Source organism: Callithrix jacchus, chromosome 8, assembly GCF_049354715.1.
Source record: "Callithrix jacchus isolate 240 chromosome 8, calJac240_pri, whole genome shotgun sequence".
Taxonomy (NCBI): Eukaryota; Metazoa; Chordata; class Mammalia; order Primates; family Cebidae; genus Callithrix; species Callithrix jacchus.
In genome coordinates this window covers 67,570,001-67,585,629 of record NC_133509.1, presented here as the reverse complement: position 1 = coordinate 67,585,629, position 15,629 = coordinate 67,570,001, and the positions used below count along the sequence as shown (strand labels likewise).

At 37.5% G+C, this 15,629-nt stretch overlaps 1 protein-coding gene across 14 annotated transcripts in view; it reads right to left on the bottom strand.

The window, feature by feature from the left end:
• Nucleotides 1-15,629, bottom strand: part of NPAS3 (neuronal PAS domain protein 3) — an 870,070-nt gene that overhangs the window by 729,797 nt on the left and 124,644 nt on the right. For 10 of the 14 annotated variants that reach the window (XM_035262010.3, XM_035262012.3, XM_035262011.3 and 7 more), the window contains exon 2: nucleotides 15,297-15,386. The exons of 2 other annotated variants lie outside the window; for them this stretch is intronic. In XM_035262010.3, coding sequence (XP_035117901.2) covers nucleotides 15,297-15,386 — 90 coding nt within the window. Of the gene's footprint in view, nucleotides 1-15,280; nucleotides 15,387-15,629 lie in introns of all 14 variants that reach the window. 2 more of the 14 variants (XM_035262018.3, XM_035262019.3) reach the window with 1 other exon arrangement.

Below are 15,629 nucleotides of genomic sequence, written 5' to 3'. Positions count from 1 at the left end.
AAAAACCTTTTGGAATTGCCTATTGGACTACTGAATTAAGTTTCTCCTAGAAATATATAAGCAGTCTAATCATGTTTTATCTGTGTCTTCTTATGACCATGTAAGTGTTAATTTAGAAATATTTGAGAACAGAAAGCTGTTCTTTTCCATTCAACCTCACTTATGCCTTGTTACCAAGTTCCATGCACTTTCTTTGATGGTTGCTCAAAAATATTAATAATGATAATAATATTGTTCCTAATAATGATAAACCATTAACTTATCATGAGGTTCAATGAATCACTAGACAAATCAAGTATGGACCAACCTTCTGGATAAATGTATCATGGGGGTAAGTTGTGCCCACGAGGCAGTGTAGAACAAACCTAGGAAAACTGATAGAGGCTAAAATTACTTATTTTCAGTACAAACTAATAAGACCAAAAATTTATTCTCAACCTGCCACATATCTCTAAGTTACTTATTAGAAAAAGGTTTCTGAACCTGGATAAAAAGGTAAAAAGCACCCAGTGTTAAACACGTCAAGAAGTAATTACGAACATGCTTTAATATATTTATACCTATACATCACACAAAGTCCCTCGAGCATTCTTTGTGCCTTACCATCTTAAATGTTTTGCATTCATAATGTGCTAAACGGTCAGCATTTTGTTCACTGGATAGTTGTAGCTAGTCCAGCAGTACATGAATACAAGCCCATGCACAGAACAAAGAATGCAACCTCAGCTTTCAAACCAGCAGCTTGATGCTCTGACCCCTACGCCATGTGCTATGATCATGAGTGATGGTGCTGTTCTGACTGTATGTTACTTTCAAATAATGATCCACAAAGTTAATCAAAAGGGCTTCCCTGTTCAATATTTACCTGTTACTCATTGACAGCCACTGTCTGCACTGCCACCTAGGATGTATAGGATGGGATCAGTAATACTGAGCTCAAACAGAATGAGTGCCTAACTGAAGTACCAGGCACAACGAAAGCAGAATTAAGCTGCTCTTCAAACTACCTCTGACACTAAAGATGTCCGACTGAGTTCCACAGTAGCAATGCACTGCTCTTTCCTGGATTGGAGGCTATATTGCTGATAATAAAAGGGATGAAAAAAACAACAACTACATGAAAGAAAAAAAAAGAAGGGAGATATTAGGTAGCAAAATATAAACATGGAGGAGAAAAATAGTAATTTCCTGTATTTGGTCAAAGAAATGATATTCCCTCCTTGATGTGATCTCCTTGCTTTTATGTACTAGGAGTCATATCTATCCTGAAAATTATTTTTCTCATTTTAATACACTTTCAACATTTTAAGCTAAAAAATAATAAGAAAACATTGATCTTTTTATGTGTTAGAGATTTAAATGCTGTTTGCCAGTCTGTCAATCAAAATGTGCCCCGAAGGGTTACTGATCAGTTTCCATGTCCACCTTCAAAAAGAGGCAGGTAATCGGACTAATCATAATGCAATTCTCTCTGCCATTTTTTAACTGTCAGCTAGAGAGCAGGGCTTACTATGAGACCTTATTGTTTACATTTATTAACCAGGAATCTTGACAGGTTTTGAACATGGGTAGTTATGAAAGGGGGAAGTCACTCTAAATGTTAAATCCTCTCTTACCCTAATGTTTCCAGAGCACTAACTTTTTTGAGTTAGTATTTGAGTATGCAACAGGCATATTTCTAAGTAGTTTACATGTATTAGTTCATTTAACACCTATGGAAAATCCTATAAGATACTATCATCATCATTTCACAAATGAGAAAGGTGGGAAACAGAGAGCTTAAGTAACTGTTGAAGATCACCCAGCAAATAAGAGGTGGAACTTCTATCCATCTACATCATAGGGTTTGAATACATCTATCTTCATCATAGCCTGCACACTTATCCACTACACTGACATTCTCCAATTGCATTCCGCACTGCTCAGATGCAAGGCAATCACTGTCTTTTAATAAGTACCATTTTAAAAGTTTGTGGATTAATAAATATCTCTAAGGAACTTGCAATGTTATGGAGAATATATTATCCATACATACACACAATCTCTTACCATTTAACTTTTATAAGTTTTTGTCAGGCTTCATCTCTAAGATTACAAGTTCCTGAAAGGTATTTTTTGCATACATGTGATTGAGTGTCTCCACATGCAATACAGAGTCAATGATACATTAGTATTTAATCTTGGATTCAATATTGACTTCACTCTCTCTCTGCTTTATCTACTTCATCTTGGTACAGATCACACCTTGAGTATGCTGATGGCCTCGTCCCCTGCTTCCACCCTCATCCCCCTGAAGCATATTCTCGGCCGTAACTAGACTGATACTAAAATCAGTTAGGTCTCATTTCTTCTCAATTCGAAATCCTCCCAAGACTCAGTTTTGGGTGGAGTGAAAGCCCAAGAACTTCCCTGGCCTGCCAGCATCCCGTGTGCTGTTACTCCCTGACCTATCTCCTGCTACTGTCCTCCTTGCCCATTCAACCTCCACCACAATGGCGTCCCTGGTGTGCTTTGAACACATTAGGAACTTTTCAGCACCTTTGTAGTGGTTGTTCATTCTACCTGGAATATTTTCCCCTGGCTATCTGAATGCCTAACTCCCTCAAATCCTTACAGTCATTGCTCAAATGTCATCTTTCTTGTAATGGGCGTGATCTGTTATAAACACCCACAACTCACTCCTATTCCAGCACTCCTAAATGCTTCTTAACCTTCCGTATTTTTGTTCCACTGCACTGACTCCCATGTAACAGGGCATATGATTTCCTTCATTTTTAACATTTTCTGTTTACTGCCTGTTTCTAATGCCATCCAACTTTGATAATCATCCAATTCTGAGAACAAAGATTATGGCCTCTGTCCACTGATACATTCCAATTAATAGTTTCTGGTAATAGAAGATACTCATTTAATGTGTTAAGAGAAGAGAGAAACCTCTGTGGATAAAAACAAGGTTAGAAAGACTTTACAAAGGAGCAAGCAGAGGCAGGGACTTAGTGCATGTGTTGTGCCTAACAAGAATGAATGGACATGTTTCATGGACAGAGCTTGTGCTGAGAAATATCTGGGGCCATAAGGAGACTGAAAGGCAAAATGGAGCTCCTCTGGTAGGTTTTAAACACTAAGCTAAGATTACAGACAGCATGAAGTGAGATGGAATAGTCAATGATTTTGAGCAGGAAAATATGTTAGAAACAGTATTTCAATCTGGTAACTATTTATGAAGCAGCCCAGAAAGGAAAATCTTTGCATTCCCTAGCATGGTGCTTTGCATAGAGCAGGACTCAAGTATTTATCTGAATCAAACTGAGTAAGATAGGAGATAAGAACACTAGTTAGCAGACTGCAACAATCTAGGCATGAAATAATCGCTTAAATTCAGGAGATGTGAAAAGAAGGGACGTTTTAAAAGAAAATATGCTACAAAAAGAATACTTGAGACAAGAGAAAGGCAGAATAAAAGATAATTTCAATGATGAGACTGAATTACTATATAAATGAAGATAAAGCAAAAGAAGCGCAAGGTGGGAGATCTTTCTGGGGAAGATGCCAAGTTCTATTTTGGAGGAATGGTGGCACTGTCCTGGAGAAGGCCCTAAATTGGGAGATGAGAGGGGTCTTAATCTGTGAGCCAGCCATGTTACACCCAAATATGGCTGTGTGAAATACTTCAGATCACTTAACGTCTGTGATACAGGGGCTTGTTTTTGTTTTTCTCCATGTAAAACAGAAACAAAACACAGCTCACTAGGTTACTCCAAGGATTACTTAGGAATGCTCATGCTTAGAAGCTTGTTGGTCATTACAGGTGGAGATTGTTGTGTGGTGAAACATGTGCAAAGGTCACGTAGTTTGAAAATAGAAAACCAGAGTTTGGAAAGAGACAGCGTTTAAGATTAAAAGTTGAGATTCATCCATTCCTATGTGTTAACTACAGTGTAAGGACATATGAAATCCCCAAGGGGGAGACCTAATTGTCCCATGCTGGAGCAAAGTACACAGCTTTACACTCAAAGGACACTGGTTGTATGTTTGTGTCCTTTAAATGACTAATGTTCAAATATGGCAAACATCAATTTTCTATGGGCATGGCTTCAAGTTCCTTAGGGTCCTTTTCTTTTGCAGAAATAGATTTCAATAGACCATCCTCAAATTAAGGATGGATGTCATCCAGTTGAAAAGACATGAACTGCTGGGCCACACAGACCAGAGAGGGTCTCCAAGACATGGTTCCAGACGGCACCTCATTAGCGGTGTGAAGTGAGGGCCACACAGACCAGAGAGGGTCTCCAAGATGTGGTTCCAGACGGCACCTCATTAGCGGTGTGAACTGAGGGCCACACAGACCAGAGAGGGTCTCCAAGAGGTAGTTCCAGATGGCACCTCATTAGCTGTGTGAACTGAGCAATGTGCCTGACTTCTCTGAGCTTCCACTGTCTTGAGTGCAAACTCAAAATAATATTATCTACTTCAAATACGGTTGCTTGGATCAATTACAATAATGCCTGAAGACCACAAACACCCCTTATTTGGAGCATGTTCTTTCCTTTTCTCCTGATTTCAACATTGTCAATTACTGCAGCCTATGCAGTCTATGCATTACAGCATATAGAAAACCAGCCAGCACAGAAGTAGGAATGGGGACCCTGAAAGGCAACTCATTCACTGTCAAGAGTTAATGCTTCTGTTGTCCCAAAAGGATCAACTTAGCCTAACAATGAAAGGCCTTGGCATCAATGAATGTTTCCTGTTGACAGCAGAATAAATGTGGCTATGTCATTCTCCTGTCTATACTTCAGAGTCTTGCATTCTCAGGACACTGTACCATAGAAAACATTTATGTCCTGCAAATTTCTCCCAAACAGACCCAATAAAGGTGTCTGTAATACAAGTGAACCAAACTTGCCACCAGACTCTTGTAAAAATATACTCTACTTAAAATCTGCTGGCCCATAATTTTATTTTTCTAGCCTTCTCTTCCCAGAGGCATTTCCCAAGTACCATGATAAATTAAAAAATAAAAAACACAACATCCTTTATTCCTACCAGCATGATATAAATTGTTACTACCTCTGGGCAAGCAGCATTCAGAAAAGAGGGCAAACAATCTTGCTATCAGATGAATGCACCGATCATGAATTTTACAAGCGCTCAGGAATACCCTCGACCTTCCATCCTCATCCCTGCTGGATGTTTCTCCAAAACTCTACTTTTAGAACGGCAGTACCATGAATACCATTGCTTTCATTGATAGTGATTCAAGACTTAGGACATGGGATGAATTTCTCCAGAGGATGAGAAGTGAAGCTGCTGCTTCTCATTTTCCTCTTGCAAGCCATCAGGCAGTTAGGGAGTTGCTGGAAAAGCATGCTGCTTTCCCAGGAAGTGAGCAAAGATTCCCCCTGCAATTACTAGAAAATGCATTCTTCACCAAGACATCCAGATGGTGCCTAAAGCACCATCATGCTCATTCAATTTTACTCCTAAAACAGTTTTTGAAGTGGAGTTAAAGAGAGGAAGCAAAGAGAAGAATCATCAAAAAGACTGTATACCTTCCAGTGTCAAGGCCAAGGCATGCAGTTGGCTGTGATTCACTGTAAGCACCCCTGACAGGCAATAGTCAGGAAAACAATGCTGTTATGAAAGCTTATGATGGTTGAAATGCAAGTAATGAGAATTGCTAGTAAGAGAAATAGGCCTCTTCTCTTTGGTGACACATGAGAACAAGCAAAGAGCAAGGCCCAGAGATCCTTTATAACTGGGCTGAGGGAGGGGAAGGCAAATTAGGATTTAAATAAGATGTGGTAATAGTCTATTTAATCACATAAATCCCAAGCACCCAATTCCAAATAATTCTCAAACTGATATATGAATCACAAGGTCTCAAATTTGCCAATGAAAAAACTATTCAGCAATGCTTTCGTTACATGCTGGTCACTGAACCAAAATCCTCGAAGGCCCCAGCCCTCTCTCTGCTTTAAGAACTAAATCTAGACATCTCAATGCTAAACACAGTAAATAAAATTATTTTTAAGCAACCTAGAGGATGATGCAGAAGACATGGCAAGTGACAGCATGTTGGAAAGCAACCAGAAAACTCCATCTAATCACTTAACTTTTCATACATAGACGTATCTGACCTAAGAAAGCCGTATGTTTCTTTCACCCACCAGACCTTTCTCACCATTAGCTTCATTCTATAACTGCAAAACTATTTCCACATTTAAATGTGTACCATGTCTAGATAAAAATAAATATTAAGGTGGTAAGGAAAGATTTTTCTGCTGAAAATCCTATCACTAATATAATTAGTTCTCGCTTGAATTTAAATTCAAACGAATTCTTTTGAAAACAAAAACAAGCATTAAAAATCCTGAATTTCAATACAGGCTACAACAGGAAAAAAAAATAAATGTCACTTCAGAAATGATATCTCTGTGAAACAGTTTATCTATGGAAACTGACCATATAGCTTCCAGCTTCCCCCAAATAAGTTGCTCATATACAAATTAGAACACTTGGTCCCAGACATTTCCCAGCTGAGTCAGGTGTGGATGGATTCACAAGAAAATACCTATATACATGGATATACAGCTATATAAAATGATATTCATAGACACATACACCATTTTATAGAAGACTGCAAGCATAGCCACCAAACTGTTAGCAGTGGCGATCTATGGGTGGGATAATTACAAAGACATTGATGTTCTCTCTTCATGCTTACCTGTGTTTGCTAAATGTTCCAGAATGAAAATGTATTGTGTCTCTATTCAAAAAGAGCTTTTGCAAGGGAAGAGGATAAACGTTATGATGTAACTAATCTAGGACTACCCTTTTCCCCCTGCCCACCATTCACCAATCCAGAGCCATGACACTGGGCCTGGTGAAAGAAATTCCAAGAATATTCCGTCAACACAAGTTGAAGGCCTAGAAAAGCCTCCTCTGTGAGTTCAAAGCTAACACAAATCCAGAGCCATTTACAGAGCAGAGGACAGGGAATCCCTAAATTGACAGAAAAACACATGGAAATAAAAGTTATTAGTAGGGTCAAGTGGAAACCATAATCTCATTCCATTGTTGCTGGTAGGACAATTAAGAGAGGCATAGTAATTGTTTTTCTTCTTATTAAAATCAACGCCTTGCTGCATATTTTTTCTTATTATAAAGATACTGCTTACATACTTTTAAAATAATACAGATCATAATACTATATAAATTGTTTTTTGATAATATGTATTTTTCATAAGGAAAATTATATAGTCTTAAATTTCATAAAATTATAAAATGTTCTTATGTTTTAAATTAAGTTCTTTTAACAGATATTTTGAATAGTCACTAAAATTCACAATGATTTCCTTGAATGAAATACTGCACTTTGATGTGAAAATGGAACTTCTTATTTATATTACATAAATCATAGTAATAAACAACAAGTATAACACACAATTCAGAGTGTGTTCCTTTCGGAATATGAAGTTCTTCAACATCCATAGCGATAATTACTTTTCTTGCTGGTGGTTGAATGCTTATTATTTCCATTTTGCAGATAATAGTTCTATGAGGTTAAGAGTTCTACAGTAAGTTAGATGAGCAACAAGGTAGTACTCATTTAGTGAATGTTTATGCCAAGCACCATGATTAGTGTTTTTGTGGTTTAGACCTTAGGTTCTGAAGTCAGATAGCCTGAGGTCTAATGAAGAGGTCAGCAAACTTCTTCTATAAATGGTCAGATTGTAAATATTTGCAGCTTTGTGGGCCATATGGTCTATGTCACTACTACTCAGCTGTGCACTTGTAGCAGGAACAGAGTCACAGACAATACCTAAATGAATGGGTATGGATATTTTCCAATAAAATTTTATTTATAAAAATGGGGGGGGGTAGATTTGCCTAATAGGCCCTAATTCAGTGATACTAAGCCTAATTCCACCACAAATGAATGGGTATGGCCATGTTCCAACAAAACTATACAGAAACTAGGAGCTTGGGGTTAGATGTGGCTAGTGGGTCACATTGGGTGATGCTAAACCTAATTCCACCAGATCCTACCTTCTTAACCTTGAGTGAGTTCCTGCAGCTCTGTAAGCTTCTGTCACCTTATCTGTAAAATGTGGCAATAATCATACCTAAGGCATAAGTTTATTGAAAGGATTTTTTTAATGTGTGTTATGCCATTAACCCAGTGCCTGACATTGGCATCTGGTAACAGATCAGTAATGTTAATTATTATCACCAGCCTAATCATCACATTCATCCTCAAAACAACCTCTGAGGTATTGTTTTCCCCTACTTTTAGAAATAAGCAAACAGAAGCTTAAACTTAAGCAACTTAATCACTGTCCCACATATAATAGATAATTGTGGGGCTAGGATCAAAGCCAGATCCATTTCCATGAGATTCAACCACCGCTAGCAGTGACTAAACACTGTTGCATGGACTTCATCGTTTAAAATGGCTTGCTCATAGTCAAAGAACAAAGCATAATTATTCCACTCTAATGCATAAACTAAGTCCAAAGACTCAGTAAAGACACATTTCTAAACTCAATACACAGAAAAAACTGTTCCTAAGGTGAGGAGAATTTACTAAAACCACAGTTTATGTATAAGTTTGCTGTAGTATTTTTAAAGTCTGGGCACAAGCACGTTAGTATTACTGACTCTCTGAAACCACCTGTTAGCGATTTTTGAATGCTGCTGTTCAACAGAATGCCTACAAAAGGTTCATTGTGGTGCTACACCTTTCACCTTGACCTTTACCTTCTGTTCTTGAGTTTCTAGAGGTCAGATACAATACTGCAGGTGTGTCACCAACCAATTATTTTTAAAAATCTAGGTAGTCACTTCTCTCATAATGAAAATATACACTCCGGTGAAGCCAATTAATATTCTTTCATTCTAAATCATGCTGCCTGTGCCTATCCATTTTTACTCTCTGGCATTCATTTATCTTGAATTACAAGTGCTCTGTGAGGAGAAAGGCAGACATGGGCACCTCAAGCCAGGAAAAGCAATGAGTTTGCAGACAGATCCTGAACCAGATTTCACATTGGGAGAGTCCTTCAAGATATTTATCAATAAAAAACAATTTTAAATGAATAAACGGTACAATTTCACATTCTTTCTTACAAAGCAAGTTAAAAGTGCTGTGAAACAAAAAGGAGGAGAGGAAGTGGTAGGACACTCCCACAGCAGCCTCGGACCTAATCCACCTCCAGTGTCATGCTTCTCTAAGACACAGCCTTTGTCACACTCCTGAACACTCCTGCTACGGCTCTCCCAGGATGGCAGTCCTGCGGGATCTGAGGCCTCGCTCTCCCTGTCCAGTCTCACCTCCTGTCAACCATTCCCCAGCCCTCCACTGCTGCCTGTGCCCTTTGCAACTTGCCACACCAGAAATGCCTTTTAGCCCAAATCACTGCCTCAGGTTCCCTCCCAAGCTCAGATAGCTCCTCCTCCACCATGAAGACCTTGGACTCCCTGCACTATTAAAAATGGCCCCTTCGTGGTGCTGCTTCCATAGTTGGCACTTATTCCTCTTGAGGCACCTCTCAGGCAGAATGCCAATTACTTATCGATATCTCAGTCTTCTAGGCTTCTAGAGAGCAGAGGTTTTCTTAGTCACTTCTGAGTAAGTCAGTTAGTGTAGAACAGTTCACGTAGAAAAGCACCTGACCTGTGGGTGATGATTAAAATATATCTGTTGAATGAATAAATAAATTCGCTCACTTCTAAGCTAGTCTAGAATAAGCCCTAAATAATACACTTTCATGCCATCCACATTACCAAGATATGCTACTTCAAGTCATTTACAGGCAAAAGCATTGGTGTGATGCTAAAATTAACTGGAAGAAACCACCAGAAACCATGCTGAGGTCTGAATGGCATGATGTGGAAATTAAAATTCATTTGGATATCGAAAGGCTTGAAGCAGTTCTCGCTACAAAGTTCAATGTCTGTTTAACATGTTTAACATTAGAGCTCTTTATGAAGTTCATTTTATATTTCTCTTTTCTTGATTCTTTGTTATTCACTGATCCTAACACAACTGGCATAAGTTGTTCTATTGTGGGGGTGAGGGGAAGATGACTGTATAATAGCAATCAGTCAATCAGGTTAAACAACCAGCAAAAGAATTCATTCCTGCTGCTGGAGCCTCCCTGACCTTTCCCTTTCCTTCAGCATAGGTGGCCATCTTCCCCCTAGCAGAATCCCTGACAAGGCGCCTGTCTTGTTCGCTTTAATTGGGATAACACGTGAAAGTGATTAGCACTGTCTGCTACAAGAGAGCTGATAAAGACTACCACATTCCCTTCTTCACTCATTCTCCTCTTCTCTTCCCTGTACCTTGTTAATTCCACTCTTTTGGGTGTGAATTCAAATCCATGCTTCTTGGCCAAGGCCAGTCTTAACGCTCTACTAAGTAGAATACCCACAGTCTGGATTTGTATTTTCAGGGAAGAAATAAACTTTCCTTTAACCCCAAATGAGTTTCTACAAGACCTGTCAAGGTGTCTGAAATTATTCTATTGGAGAAAACTACCAATTTTCTTGAATTTTCTCACCTGGAGTTGCTTATGAAAAGGCAAATAGTCCTGAGAACAGTAACACTGTCAGTTAAACAACACCTGATCTGCAGTGAGAGACAGAGATAATCACAACTCCATGCCAATGAGGCACAGGTTTCAAACACTAACAAGGTATCCAGGTGGAATTATTTTCACAATGGTGAAAAGGGGGTTTGGAAAAGGATGGGGTTCCAAAGGATGGAAAAGACAGTTAAAGACAAACTTTACAATTTTGCCAATGGCCTCTTCTGCTTTCAATGACATCTGTCTAAACCCACTACAAACACCTTCTCAATCAGGGCTTCTCAATCTTGGTTACACTCGGAGTCTAGGAATACTGAATTAATCCCCTCTGTTTAAAATAGGTACTGCCACACCTATTACAATTGCATAACACGTGCTCAATAAACATTAGTAATTGAAGCTGCAGTCTCAGACTGACTCCATCTTTTCTAAATACTGGTGAAAGGATTGTTCTTGAACACAGCTTTAACTCCCTCTATGGCAGTGTCCAACTACATGGCTGAACTGCAATTTAAGCTTTGAGGTTACAAACACCTATCTCAGCTGACTCTTTCCTATTTATCTTTCCTCACTATCTCATATCCTTCTTAACTTAGATGACTTCCTCTGAACTTATTACTACTGTTCCGTTTCATATCCATGAATATTTTCTTTCCTCTGACTTAACAAATATTTTCTTTCAAGTTCAATCCAGGAATTCAGTACTTTTAGAGACTGAAGCGTGAGGATAGCTTGAGCCCAGGAGTTTGAGACCAGCCTGGGTAACATAGTAAGACCTTGTCTTCTACTTTTCAAAAAAAAAAAAAGGCAGACATGGTGGCATGCACCTGTAGTCTTAGCTACTCAGGAATAGGAGTTCGAGGTTGCAGTAAGCATGATTGCACCACCGCCTAGGCAACACAGCAGGAGCCTGTCTCTAAATAAAAAACAATAAAAATAAAAATAGAAGTTATAGTTGTTACGGAGAGGGTGTCTTTTCTCCCTCTCCCTTTTAGATTATCTATGCTACTTTTACGTTTGAAAATATTTTTATAAGGTTGACTACTGTTTTAATTTGAAAAGAACTTTTGCATCTTCCAGTCAAATCCACTATTTCACAGATGTATTTGCTAAAACAGAGACATTATTGTAAATTATAAAAGACAGCTGAAAAGGAGAGGATGGGTCTGAGACCCCAAATTTTTAATACTTAAAAAGATAACTGCCTAACATAAAAAGATACAATTTGAAAAATATTTACAATATGACATATATTTTTTTAAAAACACTATGTATCCTTTACCAAAAACGTGGTATCACCAATTAAAGTTGAAATTTAAAATTGAAAGTATCATAAGCATTTAACATAAGAAGTTATAGTGTAACTATTACTATTATTTTTAAGTATATTATTTTAACCTTTAAAACTATTAATCACAGGTTTTCCTGCTTGCTTTAAACTTTCATTATTGAAACAACTGTCTAATCACTTAACTAATTACCAATAAAACCTAAATGCAACATAGAAAATAATGTTTTTAAATATATAATTCACAGTAATTATAAAACCATAGTTGGAACAAATATGAGCAACAATATGCTGGTAAATGTTTAACAATCACTTGGGGCTTAGAAAGCACCAGAATTGCAGTATTTTCCAATTTCCATGATGCAAATACTTTCTCCAACTTCAAGTTACTAACGTGAGGCCAGAACTAACAAAGTAAGAAAGAGGTGCCTACAATGGCCTCTCACAAACCAATCCAAGTTGGCTCCAGCACATCCCTGAATATGACAGACCAAACAGTGTAGCCTCTTCATTCCTGAACGATTTTTATAAGACTGACCATTTCTTTCTTTATAATCCAGTGTTCTCTGAACACAAGTGACAACATCTATACATTATTCTGTTTATACATTTACCTACTCAACTCTATTATGGTGGCTTCCATTCTTTTTGGATATGAAACACAGTAGAAACACATATTACCTCGTGATCTACCCAGTATACACATATGTGTAGTTATACATACACATACACAAATATGAAACTAAAACAGGAGCCTCACAAAACAAGACACATTCTTACTAAAATGCAATGCAATAAAATTTTCCATTCTCTTCTATTTCATTTCTAAAATTAGGATTTTGATCCACTGAATTGGATTCATATCCAACTATTTGAATAGTAACCCAGAGACAGAAAAACATGGCTGTAATAGACTATAAGCTCATTGAAGATAGGATGATATGTCATTTGTCTGTATCTACTCCTAATCTAGTAGTAATTACTGAGGCCCAACGAGGTTAAATAACTTGCCCAAAGATGCACCTGCTTTCATGGATAACAATCCCTCCAGGCAAGTGATAATTCACACCACAGAATCAGAAAATTTATGGTTTGACTCAGAAAGCTAGAGAATCTTCCAGAACAGCTACCCCTTTACCAGAAATTGATGTAGACGTATTTGTAAAATTGTACTGACTCCATCACTGATGAAAGTGTAGCCCCTTACTCACTGTGGCCATGTGACCCTGACTATTTGCCTACATCTGCCTGCTCTTGACAATATTCACCTCAAGAGTGTGGAAAAACTACTCATGTTTTTTGTAATAAATTTCAGTCTTCTAGGGAAAGTAGCTATATAAATGCTCATGAATAATAAGTATATTATATAGAATAAACATACAATATATAATATACATTAACACTAGCTTTCTAATCACCAGAAGCCAAAAATGTAATTAGAGAAAATAGGAAAATAAAACTGGAATCCACAGCCTTTTCTCTTCAGTGTGCTTGTGTACCACATGCTGTTTTTATAGGTGCTATTAAATGTACACTATAGTTTCAAGACAATTCAGATAAGCATCTTCACTAAAATACACAACACCATTAATCATCTCAGTGACAGTGCTCCAATTTAACATCTTGGGGATTTCCTCCCCTTCTTCATCATTTATTTGCCAATATTTCCTTGTTATGAATATCCCCCTAGTGACTTTCCCTGGCAGTCACAGCTGTGCTACCTACTGTGTCTACCTTGACTACAAATAACACCAATTCTTTAAAAAGCAAGCCCTTGAGATGATTCCTACAGCCAGAAGGAAAGCCTTACTATGCGCCAAATTCCTGGTGGCCTCATCTGGGCTCCTAATTGACAACTCTCAGTCTCTAAGCCAATAGTAATTTCAGATACATGAAACTGGCTTAATTATAAATAAACAACAGTTGATTATTGATCTGCACTTATTTGAATGGTCAGGAAGCAAATGCTGCTTTAATATGGTCCTTAAAGGACCCCGTTCCCATACAACAAAAGGATTCCTCAAAGTATACATGAATCACAACAAAGCCACAAAATCACTAATAAATTACAGAAACCTGGCCACCAAGAGCCACAATAAACGACTCACAGATAACAAATAATTTTTAAAAATGTTCATCAGTAACAATTTTGCATTATGATTACACCAGTTCTGATATCTAGATAGTGAGATATCAAGAAATAAAGCCAAAGATAACTACATGTATATAGTAAAGGTACAGTGATATAGTCACCTAAACCATGCGAGGCAGGGAACAGTCCCAGTTCCATCCAGTATCCATTTTGTGTCTATTTCAGAGAGCAGCCACCAGAATTTCTGATCTTTTTAAAAATGGAAACCATGAAAGGAAGTGCTCTACAACCAGTTGGAGGAGTACATGAAAAGAGGACTCACCGGCTTGCATTCAGAAAGGATTTTTAAGGAAAAAAGTGGTACTTTTATTCAATAGTGACACTACTACAAAAGAAGTTCAGAGTATGAAGACAAAAACACAACAAAGTATATTTGCAAAGTATATCTAGAAAAAATAATGCCTTCAGTGGAATTATGTTTACATTACTTTACATTTTCTATAGAAGAATTTAATTAAAGGTTAATGTTGCTTCAATCAATATTCATAACTTTTCTGGAAAGTATACATATCTTTTTGGGGAAGATTCCAACCGGATTACTGTTTTTGAAAAAAAAAACTTTCTTCACAGCAAAAGCAACACAAGTCAAACCGGTGATATATTAAAATGCCATTTCCTCCCCAGAGCAGTGTTTACTTCAGTGATAGTAACAACACCTCGTTACCCAAAGCGCAGATTCTGTTAAGTAATGGACAAAGCAAATGGCAGCAAAGACAGAGGACTCAACTTCAATTTAACTGTCCTGTAAGGTACATAGTAATTAGCTGCAAAGCTCTGAAATCTTAGCTAGCATGTTAAGTCTGCTACATGACAGTATAATTTGACTTCTTAAAGGATTATGCAAATTACAACTCATCATTCCATTACAGGATTGAAAAAAAGTGACAGCTAATTTATACATAACACACCTTTCAAATCCCTAAGATGCGTAGCACCTGTGCAACGTATTTTGCTGAGATTTTCTTGCATATAAGTACTTGTTTATTGCAATACAAAGAAGCTTACCTAAGAGCTTTAATACAGTTGACAAAAAAAAAATTTAGACCACAATTTCAAAAAAAAAATAAACATCTTTTTCTGTCTTGATCTCAGAGGCAAATTGTTTTGGTTGGCTTTGTTTGGTTTGGTTTGGTTTTTTTTTCTCTCCCCCACTAAATTAGATAAAAAAGAAGCTTTCAATACAAGGATATTTTTGAATAGCTGGCAACCACAAGCACTGATATACGAGCCAGAAGGAAGACTCACAAAGATTTCAACATACTTCTGGTAGGTAGATTCACAGTAGATTCCGTCATATCTGTAGATTTTCCTACATTCTGATTGGTTGGGCAGAGGATGCTGGGCAGTTATTCTGTAGAGGCATCAAAAACAGATAGACATGACTAGAGATTCTCTACAGTCAACTGGAATGCAGGATAACAAGTATGTTGAAATTCAATATATTTTGCTTTTTACGCTTTTGAGCTCTACACACAATTGCAATGTGTACATACATTTTAGAACATTAACTTCCACTTTTAGAAAACTGCAGTCAGAGAAAAGCAACTTTTTTAGTTCTGCATCAGGACAGTTTTTTGTTTTGTTTTGTTTTGTT